The sequence below is a fragment of the Danio aesculapii genome, chromosome 22 (assembly GCF_903798145.1).
Source record: "Danio aesculapii chromosome 22, fDanAes4.1, whole genome shotgun sequence".
Taxonomy (NCBI): Eukaryota; Metazoa; Chordata; class Actinopteri; order Cypriniformes; family Danionidae; genus Danio; species Danio aesculapii.
This window is the reverse complement of record NC_079456.1, coordinates 5,027,158-5,047,751: the sequence shown is the minus strand read 5'-3', so window position 1 is coordinate 5,047,751 and position 20,594 is coordinate 5,027,158. Positions and strand designations below refer to the sequence as shown.

The 20,594-nt window shown below is 37.3% G+C and overlaps 1 protein-coding gene across 1 annotated transcript in view; it reads left to right on the top strand.

Annotated features, from left to right (window-relative positions):
- The window catches only part of kdm4b (lysine (K)-specific demethylase 4B), a 101,187-nt gene that overhangs the window by 24,213 nt on the left and 56,380 nt on the right, over positions 1-20,594 (top strand). Inside the window, exons 6-7 of the mRNA XM_056447399.1 lie at positions 10,863-10,912; positions 20,466-20,569. Coding sequence (XP_056303374.1) covers positions 10,863-10,912; positions 20,466-20,569 — 154 coding nt within the window. The remainder of the gene's footprint in view (positions 1-10,862; positions 10,913-20,465; positions 20,570-20,594) is intronic.

Below are 20,594 nucleotides of genomic sequence, written 5' to 3'. Positions count from 1 at the left end.
GAAGCATTTGGCATGTTGTTGTTCATATAAATGTGAAGTAAAGGGACCATTTTGAGCTCACTTAAAGACATGAACCAAGCACAGCATCCCTAAACTGAACGCTAAATCACGTTTGTTTGTTTCTTTCGAGTTTGCTCAGTGTACTCAAGGGGAGACTGTTTTAATACTGTATTTTAAGGTTGAGGATACACCATTTTCTAGCTGGGTGTGTTTCCAGTGCTGGATGAGTTCAAATAAACCTGCTTTTGGGTTTCTTTTTTCACATGCGAGCTTGCCAAAAGACATTTTTTCCCCCTCTGCTCTTTCTCCACTTTCTAGTTTATGGTGTTTTATCTTCTCCCTCATGCGCACGTCACTTTTTTCTTCCCTTTCGTGAAGGATGCAAGTGTGTTTTGCATACTTGCGCACTACTCCCCGATGCCCTTGGCTTGTGTCGTCTTGAAGAAGCTCCCGTTGTTCTCAAACTGAGCGTTCATTACGTGCAGCTGTTTTGTCAGTGTCTCGAGTTGTCGCACAAAGCGAGTCTGTGTGTGTCTCGTGTCTTTTAATCAGTCTGTAAAGCAGTAGCCAATCAAGGATTTCGAAAAAGAAAGGGCCCACTCGTTGAACAAAGATGTGAACATTTTAAAAATAAAAACAGCCACTTTTCTGATCATTTTATGTTAAACAGAAGTAATTAAATCAAAATTTTCGTCATTGTGGTGATGCATTTGAGTCACCAGTTCTTTTGTTTTATTATGTTCGTAAATCACAGTATCATCTGTGTACTTATGAATCAGTTTGAAGGACAAATATCTGGAAATTCATGGAGAAATATTTGGAAATTGACGGAGAAATATCTGGAAATTCATGGAGAAATATCTGGAAATTCATGAGGAAATATCTGGAAATTGATGAAGAAATATCTGGAAATTGTTGAAGAAATGTCTGGAAATTGATAAAAATATCTGGAAATTCATGGAGAAATATCTGGAAGTTGTTGAAGAAATGTCTGGAAATTGATAGAGAAATATCTGAAAATTCATGGATAAATATTTAGAAATTGATGGAGAAATATCTGGAAATTCAAGGAGAAATATCTGGAAATTGACAGAGAAATATCTGGAAATTGACGGAGAAATATCTGCAAATTGACAGAGAAATATCTGGAAATTGATGGAGAAATATTTGGAAATTGACAGAGAAATATCTGGAAATTCATGGAGAAATATCTGGAAATTCATGGAGAAATATCTGGAAATTCATGAGGAAATATCTGGAAATTGATGAAGAAATGTCTGGAAATTCATGGATAAATATTTAGAAATTGATGGATAAATATCTGGAAATTGACGGAGAAATATCTGGAAATTGACGGAGAAATATCTGGAAATTGACGGAGAAATATCTGGAAATTGATGGAGAAATATCTGGAAATTCATAGAGAAATATCTGGAAATTGATGGAGAAATTTCTGAAAATTCATGGAAAAATATCTGGAAATTTACGGAGAAATATCTGGAAATTGACGGAGAAATATCTGTAAATTGATGGAGAAATTTCTGGAAGTTGATGGAGAAATATCTGGAAATTGACGGAGAAATATCTGGAAATTGATGGAGAAATTTCTGGAAATTGATGGAGAAATTTCTGGAAATTGATGGAGAAATATTCGGAAATTGATGGAGAAATATCTGGAAATTGATGGAGAAATATCTGGAAATTCATAGAGAAATATCTGGAAATTGATGGAGAAATATCTGGAAATTTACGGAGAAATATCTGGAAATTTACGGAGAAATATCTGGACATTTACGGAGAAATATCTGGAAATTGACGGAGAAATATCTGGAAATTGACGGAGAAATATCTGGAAATTGACGGAGAAATATCTGGAAATTGATGGAGAAATATCTGGAAATTGATGGAGAAATATCTGGAAATTGATGGAGAAATTTCTGGAAATTGATGGAGAAATTTCTGGAAATTGATGGAGAAATATCTGGAAATTGATGGAGAAATATCTGGAAATTGATAGAGAAATATCTGGAAATTGATAGAGAAATATCTGGAAATTCATAGAGAAATATCTGGAAATTGATGGAGAAATATCTGGAAATTTACGGAGAAATATCTGAAAATAGAAGGAGAAATATCTGGACATTGATGGAGAAATATCTGGATATTGAATGACAAATATCTGGAAATTGATGAAGAAATATCTGGAAATTGATGAAGAAATATCTGGAAATTGATGGAGAAATATCTGGAAATTGATGGAGAAATATCTGGAAATTGATGGAGAAATATCTGGAAATTGATAGAGAAATATCTGGAAATTGATAGAGAAATATCTGGAAATTGATGGAGAAATTTCTGGAAATTGATGGAGAAATATCGGGAAATTGATGGAGAAATATCTGGAAATTGATGGAGAAATATCTGGAAATTGATAGAGAAATATCTGGAAATTGATGGAGAAATATCTGGAAATTCATAGAGAAATATCTGGAAATTGATGGAGAAATTTCTGGAAATTGACGGAGAAATATCTGGATATTGAATGACAAATATCTGGAAATTGGAGAAATATCTGGAAATTCATGGAGAAATATCTGGAAATTGGAGAAATATCTTGAGTTGTTGGAACTACAGAAATTAGTTCACATGGATCTTAATGAACAGTGGCAGGAAATATCTGAGTCTGGTCAAGTCTGGGCTCGGACAGAGAATCTAAACTCTCTAAACATTTTTCCTTTGTTTAAACATTAACTTACGCGCTTTTTGCATTTTACAGAACTACAACAAAACTACAATAAAGAGAGAGAAAATAACAAGACAATAATAATACATATAAAATACAATACATAAAAAACTAACCTATGACAGAACAGAACACAGAGGGACAAATGCACATGAAATCAAAATATGATTTGGCTAATCCGGTAATGCATAAATAAAAGTAACTAAGACTACGAGACTCGAACCAGTGACCTTATTGTTGTGAGTTGACAGTGCTAACCACTGAGCCACCGTGTCGCCCCATGTTTTATCAAATAACTCTAGGTATCCTTGAATAAATAACCGTTGCTCAGTAATGTCTATCGATATCCATCACCAGATATGAAAGATTTTAGGCCTTTAAATAATATATAGGTTGTTATGATTGCTTTATGGTTTAAATATGCAACTGCAAATAGTCTCACAGTTTGTAGCGTGACAGTAAATAGGTTTTGATCTATTACTCTTCCAAAACATTGTAAAATATGCATTCAGAAGTCTTGTCCTATGATATATGGTTTGTCACGATTAGATTAAGATTTAATGGCAGTGTAGTGAAGCAAACCTAAGCGGGACTGTGACCGTTAAGGGGTTAAAGATGTTATTGTCGCATCTTTGTGGGATCTTTAAAGTGCCGGGCTTCAACAAATGCGTCACTCGTGGCTTGAAAAGCATAATCGATTGCATCATGAAAGGGAAGGTTTTATTATTTTAGAAAGTGGGAAGCATACGCGGTAAACAGCAGGGGTCCCACCATCACAGAAACATCAGAGAACTTTAAAGCAAATGTTTTCTAGGATAGAAAAAGGTCCTGGAACTGCAAAATGGTGAGAATCTTAATGTGGAAGTGCTTGAATGAAATGTATTTCAAGTCTTAATCCCTAATCAAAAGACGTGGGAACCCTCAACAGTGAATGCAAATGGACGCAGTACCATCAAGGACTGCAGTTTTAAAAGTTGCATTAGGCCCAGATTTAATGCAATTGCTTGACGCTCGTCCCCTCTTGAATTGCGTTGACGTGAATCATGTAAAAGGGTCATACCATGTTCGGGGGCGCACAGGTATCCAAATGGATACGACTGCAAAACCGTGATTCTCTGAGAGGTCTTGCGTAAGTCTTGCTTGCTCTCCTGAGTATCTTTCCGTCTCCATTTCTTCTGTGTCCTCGTATCTCTCCCTCTGAAGTGTTAGCTCTTGATGTCTCTAGCTAAGCATTCTCTCTTTCCCTCGCTCTCTGGAGGCCTTATCTCAAGTTAACTTTCCGCAGCTTCTCCTGCATAAACGGCAAGACTTTCTTGCTTGGAAAGAGAGAAAGGAAAAAAAGCAAAGAGGAGAAAATTTACTCACCCATCAACTCGGCTTAATGCAACTATGCGTGCGCTCGTCCTCCCCACCAAAAACACCCCCTTCTGCTTTTTGAAATTGAATCGGTTTTACTTTTCTGGTAATTACAGTATGTTAAAGTGTGTGTGTGGTAGCTGTTTGCCTAACCCTCTGTTCAGCCACTGTGAAATTAACTTCATTCGCCTCCAACTCTCCTCCCATCAAAGTCATAATTCTCGCCGCCTCCTGAGATCTAGTGTCAGATTCTTAAAGATTGCGGAGTGGCCCAAAGTGGTGCGCACGCTGCCGGAAATAATTGCTGTGAAAGGGAGCGCCACAGCCGAGGGGATGGCTTGAGTCTTATTGCTTGTTTTCTTGTTCCTGTCCTCTTCAAGATGATGACAAATAAAATCTTAACGCTGCCGGTGGCGTCAATGCCGTTTGGCAGGTAGGGGTTTTGTGTCGGTGTCATGGAACAGGAGAGAGAAACTGCATTTGGGAAGTAAGCAGGAAATATTTAGAGACTTCACGATCCAATTTAGATTTTGGGGGTCATGATTCAATTCCAAAAGCGATCCTTGACCTACATTGCTACATTGGATTTCTTTAAAGTCCCTTGATATCAAAATAAAGTTTTTCAGGTCTCATTGTCAATATGTTAGTCTTAAGGATATCTGTAATCTAGTGTGCCCCAAAACAGTGACATAATTTGCATTAAGGAGATGTATCCAAAGCTTGTCACAGGTCATCACTTCTGTAATGTAATGTGTGTATTTATATAGCGCATTTCTCATGTGTGGCCATAAACTCAAAGCGCTTCACAATCATGAGGAGGGTCTCTACACACCACCTCCAGTGTGCAGCATCCTCATGGATGATGCGACGACAGCCACAGGACAATGGCGCCAGTGACCTCACTATACACCAGCTATTGGTGGGGTGGAGAGACAGGGATCGAGCCAATTTTGTGGATGGGGATGATTGGGAGATGGGTAAGGGCAGATAAAGGGAATTTAGCCAGGACACCAGGGTTATACACCTACTCTTTACGAGACGTTCCATGGGATTTTTAGTAACCACAGAGAGTCAGGACCTCGGTTTATCGCCTCATCCGAAAGACGGCGCTCCCTGACAGTATAGTGTCCCCTTCACATTACTTGGGCGCTAGGACTCACACAGACCGCAGGTTGAGCGCCCCCTGCTGGCCTCACTAACACCACTTTCAACAGCAAACTAGTTTTCCCATGTGGTCGCCCGTCCAGGTACTGACCAGGCTCTGCCCTGCTTAGCTTCAGTGAGTAACCGGTCTTGGGCTGCAGGATGATATGGCTGTGGCACTTCTGCCTAAATGGATCAATGTTTTTTTTTCATTTGACACCTCATACTTCCGTTTCTCATCAAATCTTCTGACCAATCATTTGCATCTGACATGTCCTGCCCACTTCAAGTTCCTCTTGCGCTTAAGCTCAAACATCTTTTTTTTTAAATGGGGAGGAGCTACTCTCTCCCACCCCCATATTGAGGTTTCAGTTCCAATTACGTCACACATTGAACTAAAATGCACATTTCATTTTTATAGGACCTGTAAAGGTTGTAAGTTTAGGGTGTACTCGCACTAGGCTATGCGAACCGTGCCTAGGCGCATTTACCAGTTCGTTTGACAAGTGTGAGTGCTCCGAATCGGGCACAGGCACAATTCAGTTGGCCAGCCCTGGCCCGGTTGCTTCAGTGTGAGTAGTTATTGTTGGTGCAGATAGCCTAGTGGTAAAGTGCACTGACGTATATCACCAAAGTGCACACGGTGACACAAGGTTGATTTCCAATTTGAGGTCTTTTGCTAATCCTTCCTCTCTTCCTGCTCCCAGAACACTCCAGTCTCCCTCTCTACTGGTGGAAAACCATAATTTTGTCAACACTGGTCAAATGAAGCTGGTCCGATGATTGATTATTGACCTGGTTCCAGCTGAAGCTCTTTCTGTATCTAAATTGAATACAGAATTGATTCTGAAACTTTGGGAATGCATTCAGGATTTTTAGAGAGCGATTCATGAATGAATAGTTTTTTTTCTGTCATCTCTACTGGGAAGTGAAGTACAGAATTGTTTCATGGGTCGTAAACAAGGTAAATAGGTTGCATCCCTTACATACACCCGGTAACCAAAGTATCCATGTCTCAAACCATGTTTGTTGGAAATCTTTTGTTAATTTCTTATTACCGGCGGTGCTTGAGGAATCTCAAAGGACTAGAGGCTTGCCTCTCTACTCACACCAGGTCGAACCCCCACAGATTTGGCTTGACTTCAGCTGCCCTGGTGTGATTTTCGTCAATACTTGCCGTCTTCCCCAGAGAGTTCCAGATCGAATCCAGCTTCTGCAACTTTTGGTTGCCAGATAGAGTTACTGTCAGCTTGATCGGGCGGGGTTACTGAGGTGAAAAGATACTCCTGCTGGCAGGAAGCGTTTGTACCCTAATTACCGCTACTCATCAGATCCGGCTTTTATCTGTAAGAAATAGGCACCTAATTATTATTGATCTGTGGTGGCATCTCGAACACCGTATTGAATTTACTACTACCAGTGTCCTTAGAGTTCACGCTTGAGAGGAGTTGCGGGAAGATTTTCGATTACTCGATGGCTCTATCTTTGGTGTTTTGGGGCAGTTCCCAATGCGGTCAATAAATGCAAGACATGGGAAGTGCCTTGCTTCCATGTTTAGTAGGGGTGTCGGAAAATATTGAAACAGCATAGTATTGCAGTGTTTTCCACAGCAATACTATATCGACACACAGACACCTATATCATTATATATCACCAATGTTTTATGCGATTCGGTTGACAATTGCAATACATTTTTGAAGTTCCCTAGTGGTTTTGAGTTTTTCTTTTGGTTTTTTTTTTTTGGGAGTAAGTATGCAGTAAGTTTGTAAAATAAACATGGTTGCATTGCAGAAAACTCCATACAACATTTATAACATTTCATTGACGATACCAGCAATAACCTTTTAGTGAGATGGATGAACTTTGTATAACATCTATTATGTATTTCGGTAACACTTTATTTTGATGGTCCATTTGACTATTAGTAGACTGTCTGCTTAATATCTGTTGATACTGCTCCTTCAACAGACATTTAGCTGACTATAAGAAACTTTGCAAGTACATGTCAACTTACACTAACCCTAACCACAACCTAACAGTCTACTTATAATCTAATCAGAAATAGTTGCAATGTAACTTAAATTCAACAAACGCTCCATCAAAATAAAGTGTGACCATTTATTGACAGAGTTGTTCTTTGGCGACATCATTTGAAGTTGCGAGAAGGTATTAAATTGCAATATATCACAGAATTTCACAATATATTTAAGATTACATTAATATTGTGTCACAAACTAGTATTTTGATAACATCGTATCACTGTTGGTGTAAGCCCACCAGTCCTTAACCACCCAACCCGTTCTCAGCTGGATTTGAACTGGCGACTTTCCACATTTGAGTCGGTTGCTCTACCAAGGAGGACCATGGCCTCTAGCATCTGTCGCTAGAGCACCTTTAGAGGTCAGAGGAGTGAGGTTTACCTGCACAGCACTTCACTAGCTGGCCTCTGCTACATAGGGATTCTCACCCCTAATATTTAGTGCAGGTTTGTAGGCAACCTTGATGCTGTTTAGTGTATAAGACAACTTTTGAAGACCTGTCCCAAGATCAAGGCCAAATTTGACTGGGTCGTATACAAGGTAAATGGGTTGTATTGCTTACATACACCTGGGAACCAAAGTATCTGTGTCTTAAACCATGTTTGTTGGAAATCTTTTGTTAATTTCTTATTACCGGTGGTGCTTGAAGAATCTCAAAGGACTAGAGGCTTGCCTCTCTACTCACACCAGGTCGAACCCCCACAGATTTGGCTTGACTTCAGCTGCCCTGGTGTGATTTTCGTCAATACTTGCCGTCTTCCCCAGAGAGTTCCAGATCGAATCCACCTTCTGCAACTTTTGGTTGCTTTGTTTTCAAACAATCAAATCTTGGAGTCCAGGGCCAAGACTAGCATCCATCAATTTCAGGAGCCATGGGGAATTTGTAAATGAAGCAGTTCCAGAACAAAACTATCAAATCGAGGCAGCATGGTGGCTCAATGGTCAGCAAGACGGTCGCCTCAGGGCAAGAAGGTTGCTGGCGAGAGTCCCGACTGGGCCAGTTGGCATTTCTGCGTGGACTTCGCTTGTTTTCCCTGTGTTAGCGTGGGTTCCCTTTGGGTGCTCTCGTTTCCCTCAGTCCAAACACATGCGCTATAGGAGAATTTAGTAAAATTGGGCGTAGTGTATGAGTGCGTGTGTGAGTGGGTGTTTCCTAGTACTGGGTGGCAGCTGGAAGGACATCTGCTGCGTTAAACATATGCTGAAATAGTTGGTGGTTCATTCCGCTGTGGCGACCCCTCATAAATAAGGGACTAAGCCGAAGGAAAACAAATGAAATATCAAATCGCCGTGGTCGAAAGCTAACCGAATGCTTTGTTTTTACTGACGTTACTGTAGGGTGGTAGCACATCTATTGCTGGGTTCACACTTAACGTGGAAGTAAGTAGCCTATTTGTTTGAGTAAGTTACATACAAAGTCAAGGCAAATGCAAAAGAGCTGAATCATTGCCATGCAGCACAAATGTCGTCAAATGCACATGAGGGGAAACCCGTGGTGTGAACCCAGAGCTAAAAATAGCCAATGTCTCCATAAACCCACACAGCTTTGCTAGTTGTGTTTCATTCACACTCATTTTCATTCACACACACACACACACACACACACACACACACACACATGCAGGTAGTCAGTGGGCATGGCATCAATTAAAATAAGTACTGAAAATCTGATATTTTCCAGAACCTGGCTCAAATTTTTCCCACCTCTACTGGGAAGTGAAGTACATATTTGTTTCCTGGGTCTTAAAACAAGGTAACTGGGTGCATTTCTTATATACACCCGGGAACCTAAGTATCCATGTCTCAAACCATGTTTGTTGGAAACTTTGTTAATTTCTTTATACTGGTGGTTCTTGAGGAATCTCAAAGGACTAGAGCAGGGCTGCCCAAACTCGTTCCTGGAGGGCCGGTGTCCTGCATATTTTAGTTCCAACCCCGATTAAACACACCTGAACCAGCTAGTCAAGCTCTTTCTAGGTATACTAGAAAGTTCCAGGTAGGTGTGTTGAAGGAAGTTGGAGCTGAACCATGCAGGACACCAGCCCTCCAGGACCGAGTTTGGACACCCCTGGACTAGAGTCTTGCCCTTTCTTCCCACACCAGGTCGAACCCCCAAATTAAGCACTTTTCAGACCCATATTTCCACTTATTCATTCATTTTTTTTTCAGCTTAGTCACTTTATTAATCAGGGGTCGCCACAGCGGAATTAACCACCAACTAATTCAATATATGTTTTACAGAGCGGATGCCCTTTATTAATCAGGGGTCGCCACAGCGGAATTAACCACCAACTAATTCAATATATGTTTTACAGAGCGGATGCCCTTCCAGCCACAACCCAAGACTGGGAAACACCCAAACATTCACACACATACACTACGGACAGTTTAGCTTTATCAATTCACCTATACCACAGGTCTTTAGACTGTGGGAGAAACCGGAGCACCCAGGGGAAACCCACGCGAACACGGGGAGAACATGTAAACTCCACACAGAAATGCCAACTGACCCAGCCGGGGCTTGAACAAGCGACCTTCTTGCTGTAAGGTGATTGTGCGACCCACTGCGCCACCATGACGCCCTGTATTTCCACTTGTATACATGTTATTTAGTCTCTTTTGCTCCTGTGCTTGTCTCCCATTCAGTCATACACACATTAAACCATGGTGCTCTTTCAGTTTCCATCCCCAATCATTTGCTTTCTTTTCCAACTTTTTTCATCAAGAAGCCTCAACACACTTAAATGAAGCACAAACCTCTTCTTGTACGTCCCGTCAGCTGCATACAAACACCACCTTTTAATCTGTCCACTTGGTATTCAGCTGACTTTCAGATGATCCCGCGTCCGTGTAGAGAAAACCACTGCTGTGAAATTGGCCTGTGTTTAACTCCCCAAAAAAGTGGCGTTCGCCTATAAAACCCTTTCAGTTTTTTCTCCACCTGCCGCCAGTGGAGGGCAGTGTGGCGCTGTCCTGAATGCACACTGTTCCTCCTCATAGTGTGATTTATTTATTTATTTATTTTTGGAGCCGGTGCTCAGGGAAGGGTGATGCACCGGATTCACGTTTGCGTTCGGGAGCCTCAGGAGGGTTTCGGCTCTCCGGAAACTTGAGGAAATAATTAGACTAATACAGACAATGTCAATAACAACGTCAAGCGAATTGAACCCTTCAGTAAAGCGCACCACGCACCAAAATCATTGCAAATTTAAAGCAGCACCGTCTGCAATTTGGGCTGGAAAATTATTAGCGCGCATGTTTGAGCCGATTAGGGGAAGTAAATTGGCTGGCGCGCTGTAATTTTCCAGGCTTTGTCTTAGTGACATTTGAGCACTTTTGTCTTTAAACTAGCGTATGACTGCTGAATGTGAAATAGGGGTGAAATTTGTGCTTTTGTGTGTTTCTCGGAGCAAAGAATCGGCTGTGTTTTATGTTTTCGGAGGGCTGCAGAAGAAGCCTGTGATGATCAGAGGCTGCTTCTCACAGAGGCGTCTCGCTGCGCGTCCCTCCAGTGTCTTCCTCTCTCCTCTTTTCTATTGATCCCATTAATTGATCTAGCTTTTTCCTCCTCTTCACCGCAGGTATGCCATTCCTCCCGAGCACGGCAAGAGGCTGGAGAGGCTGGCGCAAGGTAAGACCTCACATCCGTTTGTTATCGTGTCTTCACGCTGAAACGAAACCTTGTGCCTCAGCCGATTTAAAAACTGAGCTCATTTACATACACGAGTCTGAAAGCTATGCCTAAAGAATTGAGAATGAATCTTTTACTACTTACTTTCAAGAACTTGAGATATTTCACTAAATGTTCAAGCTGCTCTCTTGCCATTGGCTAAAATGGGAAAAATGCTGTTTAAATGCATCAACATATATATGATATACATTTTTTATACAGCTTTTCTCACTGGCCACTTTATTAGGTACACCTTAGCAGTACCGGGTTGGACCCTTTTGCTTTCAGAACTGCCTTAATCCTTCATGGCATAGATTCAACAAGGTAATGGTCCATATTGACACAATAGCATCACACAGTTGCTGCAGATTTGTCTGCTGCACATCCATGATGTGAATCTCCCATTTCACCAGAACCCAAAGGTGCTCTATTGGATTGAGATCTGGTGACTGTGAAGGCCATTTCAGTACATTTGAACTCTTACTGTTGCCTTTCTATCAGCTTGAAACAGTCTGGCCATTCTCCTCTGACCTTTGGCATCAATAAGGCATTTGCGCCAACATGGATCATGCTCTGTAAACCCTAGAGATGGTTGTGCATGAAATTCCCAAGAGATCAGCAGTTTCAGAAATACCATGCCACATTCAAAGTCACTTAAATCCCCTTTCTTCCCCATTCTGATGCTCGGTTTAAACTGCAGCAGATCGTCTTGACCATGTCGACATGCCTAAATGCATTGAGTTGCTGCCATGTGATTGGCTGATTAGAAATTTGCGTTAACGAGCAGTTGGTCAGGTGTACCTAATAAAGTGGCCGGGGAGTGTATATTATGTTGTATTATATAAATATATAACAAAAAATATCATATTGTGTATGCATGCATGTGTGTATTTAAAATGCACCCCCTACAAGAAGAAAGCTACAATTTATATATTTTAAAGCATGTATTTTTCCTGCAAACTTTCCTCCTTCGGTGCAAAAAAATAGATATTTCACAAAATGTTCAAGCTCTGTTTTAGCTCTTTTGCGCTGAAAAACCATAAAGGGTAAAATGTCAGAATTAAATAAGAACTACTTAAATGAAGTAGGAACCAGGTTTTTTTTTTTATGCTCCGATTTTATTTGTTCATCAGGATCATCATGGATATGTTTAATAGAATGTTCAAGCTGCATTTAAACCCAGGCACACATACAGGTTTAAAGTTATGTCTGAACAACTGAGAAAAAATCTTTTGCTTCTTAACTTACTTTCAAGAATAAACTATTTTGAGGGATGTAAACAAAAACAGTGGTCCCAACATTTTCTGTTTTACATTTTTAATTTCTATAGCTTCCGAGAATCCAAAAAGAGCCACATATTGATGAATAATGTTATGATAACCGTTTTAACATCAAGTTATGAATGAATTGCCTCTTGTTACAGTTATGAAATAGTTTAATAACAAGCAGGAAATGTTCATGGGCCAATGACCAAACCACATTGAAATGGTCTATGGAAAAATCGAATGGAGATATTTCACTAAATGTTCAAGCTGCTCTCTTGCCATTGGTTAAAATGGGAAATAGGCTGTTTAAACACATTAACATGTGTTTGTATGTATGTATGTATGTAGTATGTATGTAGGGCACTCTATATATAAATATAAATATAAATATAAATATAAATATAATGTACATACTCCCCATAGTTACTGCACTATTTAATATTTGCACATTTAAAACTGTACATATTCATTGCACTTTGTTGCGCTAATTCATTTTGAGTTGTACGTAGACACTGCACATATACATTTATAGCTATATTCATATCTATTCATACCTATTAAAAGCAACCTGTACATTCATCTATTGTAAATCTCTGATCATAGTCAATACAAGATGTATATAATATTCACAGTACATTCATCTGTAAATATTACCCATTGTTTCTCTATAATTGCACTTCATAACTTGCTAATGCACTTGCAGTTTAGGTCTAACCAGGAGTGCAACAGCAGCATTTCGTTGCCTTGTACTTGTACATGTACAAGTGTAATGACAATAAAGTTGAATCTAATCTAAAATAAAACTATAAAACATATATAACTAACTATAAATTATAGAAAACAAAATGGTCCATTAGGGAATCTTAGTAAATAAATTTTCCTACAATCTTTTCTCCTTTGGTGCAAATAACAAATGAGATTTGAAATATTTCGCAAAAATGTACAAGCTGCTCTCTTGCCATTGGCTGAAATGGGAAAGAGGCTGTTTAAATGCATCATACAGATTTACATAATATACTTTTTTTTTTTCAAAGTTTCCTCTTTTTGCACAAAAGGGGAAATGAGATGTTTCACAAAATGTTCAAGCTGCTTTTTTGCTGGTATAGTGTCAAAATATGTGGAAAAATTAGGTAGAATATCATTGTTTTTATTGCTCCGATTTCATTGATTCATTAGGAACTGAAGATGTTTAATAGAATGTTCAAGCTTCATTTAAACTCATTTACATATACGAGTCTTAAAGGTAAGCTTGAAGAAATGAGAATAAAATCTCAACTTAAAAAACAAATTAAGCATTTCCACATTGTTTTTTCTGCTTTTAAGCTCATTTACATAGATACAAATCCTAAAGGTACGGGAGCGTAAATGTGAATATAATTTTCTATATGAAATTAATGGGAATTTTTGTTCTTTTAAGTGCCTTAAATTACTCAAATGAACCAAATTAGTGTTTCATAAAAATCTATATGCTTAATTTAGCATATTTTGAGAGGAATACTTCTTGAAATATCCTAAATATAGCATATAGCTTTTATGAACCACTGTTTTGATTATTATTAGTTATTTAAGGTGCTTAAAAGAACAAACATTCGCATTTATATATATATATATAGAAGATTGTGTGCAATAATTAAAAATCTTAAAATTTAAGGAAAATGCTTCCATTTGTGCTTTCCCGAATGACTTTCTTAATTCAGGTTTTTATTATTATAATTTATTATTATCATCCCCCTTAAACAGAATAAAATCCTGTTTCCTGTATAACTTCCACCCCAATTGCTTTTTTTGAGGAAACATAGGCGTAATCCTGAGCGAGTTGCGAACCAGCGCTGGCAGAAAATCCTCTGCAAGTTTTGAGTCTCTGTCTAGGAAAGCCCTGGCGTCTCCCTCTGGTTGTTTGGATTGTGAGATGTGAAGACGTGTTTGCGTGAGATCTGAGGCTGCGAGAGTGCATGCGTGCGTGCGTGTGTGTGTATGTATGTGTGTGTGTGTGTGTGTGTGTGTGTGTGTGTGTGTGTGTGTGTGTGTGTGTGTGTGCGCGCGTGTGTGTGCGTATTCTTCAAAACACTACAGCGAGATGAAGAACCATGAACCACACACATACAGCCCCGGCCCACTTTAACACGCGGCCCATTAGAAGCTGCGCTGAGATAAGACACAACATACACTTTTCAGACAACAAAATGGCAGCTGAAACGCAACCTTTTCTGCCTCTCCGTTTCTATTTGGTTGGTCAAAAAAACACTTCAGTTTAGGGTACTCTAAAATAAGTTTATTTGGTTGTTATTAAACATTCGGTTATATATGTGTAAACCCTTTCAAAACTAAATTTGTCTTTTTAATTAAATACTCAATGGCCACTTTATTAGGTACACCTTACTAGTACCGGGTTGGAGCCTTTTGCCTTCAGAACTGCCTTAATCCTTCATGGCAGAGATTCAACAAGGTACTGGAAATATTCCTCAGAGATTTTGCTCCATATTGACATGATAGCATCACGCAGTTGCTGCAGATTTGTCGGCTGCACATCCATGATGTGAATCTCCCGTTCCACCACATCCCAAAGGTGCTCAATTGAAATGAGATATGGTGACTGTGGAGGCCATTTGAGTACAGTGAACTCATTGTCATGTTCAAGAAACCAGTCTGAGATGATTCATGCTTTATGACATGGTCAGGTCAGGCAAAACAAAAGCAAAGGTTAAAAACACAGGAAGGCAAGACAAGGATAATGCTTACGTGATGCTCTAATCAGAAACAAGACTCAGCCCAGAGTGTATGTGATCCATGTGATCATTCAATAATGAACTTCAGCTGTGTGTGTATCAGTGTCCAGGTGGCTGTCAGCTGTTTCATGAGTCATTGGAGCAATGACTTCTAGAAGTTGTAGTTCGATTCAGTGGTGGAATTGTAGTTCTCCAGTGATCTGCAAATGTTAGATCTCTGGTGATCGTGACAGTAATATGAATTAATTGCATACACTAACAATATAAAGTTAAAGAATGTGGGCTAGTTTTGGGGTTAGTTGCTTTTAATTATGCATAATTATCAGTAATTACTATAATAAATATTTCAGAAGTGTTTTTTTTCTTGTATTTTTTTTAATTTACTACATTTTGAATAAATGATTCTGTGTGTGTAACTTGGATATTTCCTTACATTATTTTTAAGTGTATTTGTATTGCATTTTAATGAGTCAGGAAAATTATTAAACACAGTTCAGGAAAGCTCAGTCAGACTCTCACTCTGCGATTGAACCGCTCTTGATGCTTTATGTAAACTCCTCCACTTGATATCCTTTCATAAATGCAGATGAATTAGTCTAGTGCTCTTAACAGATGACAGAGCTTCTGTCCATGTGTTTATTATCAGTCGCTGTGACTGACGGCACTCAGCTCTGTGATCTGTTGTGATCATCCAAGGCTTCAGTTTACATCTATAGACTTTTTCACTTAATTTCTGCATTGTTTTTTCATAAACCAATAAGATTACAGATGTTTTTGACTAAATTGCTAGCACAGACATGAGCTTAGACTCAAATATTGGTCTTAAAGGCTAAAACATTTAAGGAGCACTTCACTTTTTAATAAGAATTTGACAAATTTGACAGCTGAAATTGATTTGAACAGTCTCTATGTCTAGCAGAAGCACTTAGCGTAGCTTAGCGTAGTTCATTGAAAAATGTTTCATTCAAAAATGTTAATAATCTTTTATTCAAAGCTTGACTCTTCAGTTTTTAGTACCTAGAGTAGCATTTCTCAGTATCATCATAAAAATAGCAACTTTTTATTTATGCTAATGGTCTAATCCGATTCAATCCATGCTAAGCTACAATCTCTACGATCTGTTGTGGTCATCTGAGGCTTCGGTTTACATTATAGACCTTTTTTTACTTCATTTCTGCATTGTTTTTTTCATATACCATTATGGTTTATGAAATGGCATTATGTTTTTGACTAAATTGCTTGGATAAACATGAGCTTAGACTCAAATATTGGCCTTAAAGACTTAAATTTTAAAGAAACAGTCCACTTTTTTTGGTAATAGACTCATTTTATAACTTCCTCCAGAGGTAAAAATTTGAGTTTTACCATTGTTTTAATCCATTCAGCCGTTCTCCTGGTCTAGCTGGAGCACTTTTAGCTTAGCTTAGCATAGTTCATTGAAATTGATTAGACCATTAGCATCTCACTTTAAATTGATCAGAGAATTTCAATAATTTTCCTATTTAAAGCTTGACTGTTCTGTTGTTACTACCTTGAGTGGCATTTCTAGGTAGTAATATCATACAAAATAGCAAGTTTTCATTTATGCTAATGGTCTAATCTGATTCAATGACCTATGCTAAGCTACAATCTCTACAATTACTATGAGCTCTGCGATAATCTGAGTCTTTGGTTTACATTATAGACCTTTTTTACTTCATTTCTGCGTTGTTTTTTTTATAAACTATTAAGTTTGCAGATGTTTTTGACTGAATTGCTAGCAAAAACATGAGCTTAGACTCAAATATTGGCCTTAAAAAGTAAAACTTTAAAGGATCACACCACTTTTTAATAAGAATTAGACTAATTTAACTGCCGAACTAGAGTTAAACAGGGTTGAGTTTTATCATTTTTAATCCATTCAACCAATCTCTGTCTGGCAGAAGCACTTTTAGCTTAGCTTAGCATAGTTCATTGAATCAGATTAGACCATTAGCATCTCATTCAAAATGACCAAATAATTTAAATAATTTTCCTATTTAAAGCTTGACTTTTCAGTAGTTTGTACCCAGAGTTGTATTTTTTCCAAGTTTCATCATAGAAAATAGCAACTTATCATTTATGCTAATGGTCTAATCCAATTCGATGATCTATGCTAAGCTACAATATGATCGCAATGAGCACTACGATGATGTGATCATCTGAGGCTTCGGTGTACATTCTAGACCTTTTTCACATCGTTTCAGTGTTGTGTTTTCATAAACCATTATGATTGCAGATGTTTTTGACTGAATCGTTAGCATAAACGTGAGATTAGACTCAAATATTGGCCTTAAAGTCTATAAGGGAAAAACTTTAAATGAACACTTCACTTTTACAGCCGAACTAGAGTTAAAAAGTTGAGTTTTACCATTTTTAATCTATCTAGCCTATTTCTGTGTCTGGCAGTAGCACTTTTAGCTTAGCTTAGCATAGTTCATTGAATCGGATTAGACCATTAGCTTCTAATATCTAAAGAATTTTGATAATTTTCCTATTTAAAGCTTGACTCTTCTGTAGTTGGTACACAGAGTAGCATTTCTAGGTAGTTTTAACCTAGAAAATGGCAACGTTTCATTTATGCTAATGGTCTAATCCGATTCAATGATCTATGCTAAGCTAAGCTAAAAGTGTTCCCTGGCGCATTGTGTATTTTTAATAAACACACTGTTAGCGAAGGTGATGGTGAAAAAAATGACTCAACCTCAGATGTGCATCAGTCCAGATGACAATGACCCTCCGTCTGACACGTTTAAGCTGGAATGCCCACTAAAGTGTGTAAGCGCTAATGCTAGACGAGCGTTGTAGCTGTGACTGTCAGACGTTTCCGGTGTTTAATGATGACCCATATTGTGGATTGTGGGCTGATAATTATGATGATTAAAGGCTTTCAGATGATTCAGTGCAGCTTTTACAGCGCTAACCTTCAACTCACAATTACACGTTACGCTAGCAATCAGCCTCGTGCATCTCTCTGTCCTCTGTGTCTGAAGCGTCACTCATATTGCCTCTGTATAATGACCAAGCACACAGCTAACATGCTAGCAGCTAATATGTCTTTTTATACTAGCCTAACAGTGTTAACATGCTAACAATTAGTTTGCCTTCAAATACTGACAACGATAAAATGCTAATGTCTTTATATAATGACTTTGCTAACTGTTAATATGCCTTTATATGTTGACTATGCATACTGCTAACATGCTAACTGTTAAAATACCTTTATATACTGACCATGCACACTGCTAACATGCAAACTCTTAAAATACCTTTATACACTGACCATGCACACTGCTAACATGCTAACTGTTAAAATGCATATTTATACTGACTATGCACACTGCTAACATGCTAACTGTTAATATGCCTTCATATACTGACCATGCACACTGCTAACATGCTAACTGTTAAAATGCCTTTATATTCTGCTCATGCGCACTGCTAGCATGCTAACTGTTAATATGCCTTCATATACTGACCATGCACACTGTTAACGTGCTAACTGTTAAAATGCCTTTATATTCTGTTCATGCGCACTGCTAAAATGACCACGTTCACGGATAATATGCTAACTGCTAACATGCCTTTTTAGAATGATTCTGAATACCGTTAACTGTTAATATGCCTTTTATATAATAACCACACTCACTGCTAAAATGCTAACATGTTATATATAAATGCTAATATGTCTTTATATACTGTCCTCACACACATGCATACTAACTGCTAAAATGCCTCTATAGACCATTTCAGTGTGGTCATGTCATTGGCCCATGAACATTTCCTGCTTGTCGTCAAACTATTTTAATAACCGCAAATCAATCATAGGCAATTCAATCATACTTCAACATTAAAACAGCTGTCATAATGTTATTTGTCAATATGTGGACCTTTTAGGATTCTTGGGAGCTATGAAAATTAAAAATGTAAAACAGGAATTTATGTGTATATATATATACACATATATATATATATATATATATATATATATACATATATATACATATATATATATATATACATATACATATATATACATATACATACATATATATATATATATATATATATATATATATATATATATATATATATATATACATATATATATACATATATATATATATATACATATATATATATATATATATATATATATATATATATATATATATATATACATATATATATATACATATATATATATATATATATATATATATATATATATATATATATATATATATATATATATATATATATATACATATACATATATACATGCATACACACACACACACACACACACACAGTTAAAGTCAGAATTATAAGCCTCCCTGTTTATTTTTTTCCCAATTTCTGTTTAAAGGAGAGCAGATTTCTTCAACACATTTCTAAACATAATAGTTTTAATAATTCATTTCCAATAACTAATAATAATTTTGACCTTAAAATGGTCTCTAAAAAATTTAAAACTGCTTTTATTCTGGCTGAAATAAAACAAATAAGACTTTCTCCAGAAGAAAAAATATTATCAGACATTCTGTGAAAATTTACTTGCTCTGTTAAACATCATTTGGGAAAAATTAAAAAAAGAAAAAAAAAATCTAAGGGGGCGAATAATTCTGACTTACACTGTATATAACCTTTACCAGTATTCAAACACTCTATGAGCAATGCACTCTGAATGAAATGAAAATAATTCTGAACAATCCATCTCATGTACTCTTCCTATGTTATGATCTCTTACCTTCTGGTTGAAGATACAGAACCTTCAGCTGGAAGCGGAATAGACTTAAGAACTCTTGTATCCTAGTGTCAATCAGACTATTCAACACGGATCGATCGTGTGCATATGGCTTTCTTCGTGTATGTAATTCTTTTGCATGTTTTTTTTAAATACAATTTTACTGTGTCAGAACCTGGTTAAAGCTGTTAAAACCTATATATATATATATATATACACACACACACACAGTTGAAGTCAGAATTATTAGCCCCCCTTTTTTTTTTTCTTTTTTTAAATATTTCCCAAATTATGTTTAACAGAGCAAGGAAATTTTCACAGTATGTCTGATAATATTTTTTTCTTCTGGAGAAAGTATTATTAGTTTTATTTAGGCTAGAATAAAAGCCATTTTAAGGTCAAAATTATTAGCCCCTTTAAGCTAGTTTTTTTTTTCCATAGTCTACAGAACAAACCATCGTTATACAATAACTTGCCTAATTACCCTAACCTTACGCCTTTAAATGTCACTTTAAGCTATATAGAAGTGTCTTGAAAAATATCAAAATACCAAATATTCAATATATTCAATAGTCAAATATCATTCACTGTCATCATGGCAAAGATAAAATAAATCAGTAACTGGAAATGAGTTATTAAAATTATTATGTTTAGAAATGTGTTGAAGAAATCTATTTGTGTGTATGTATATATATATATATATATATTTAAAAATAAATAATTGTGTTGATCTTTTGTATTTTTCTACTGTTTTTCAGGATTTTTCCCAGGAAGCTCTCAGGGCTGTGACGCGTTTCTCCGACATAAGATGACCCTCATTTCTCCCTCAATCCTCAAGAAGTACAGCATCCCATTCGACAGGGTCAGTTCACTACTTTAATTATTAC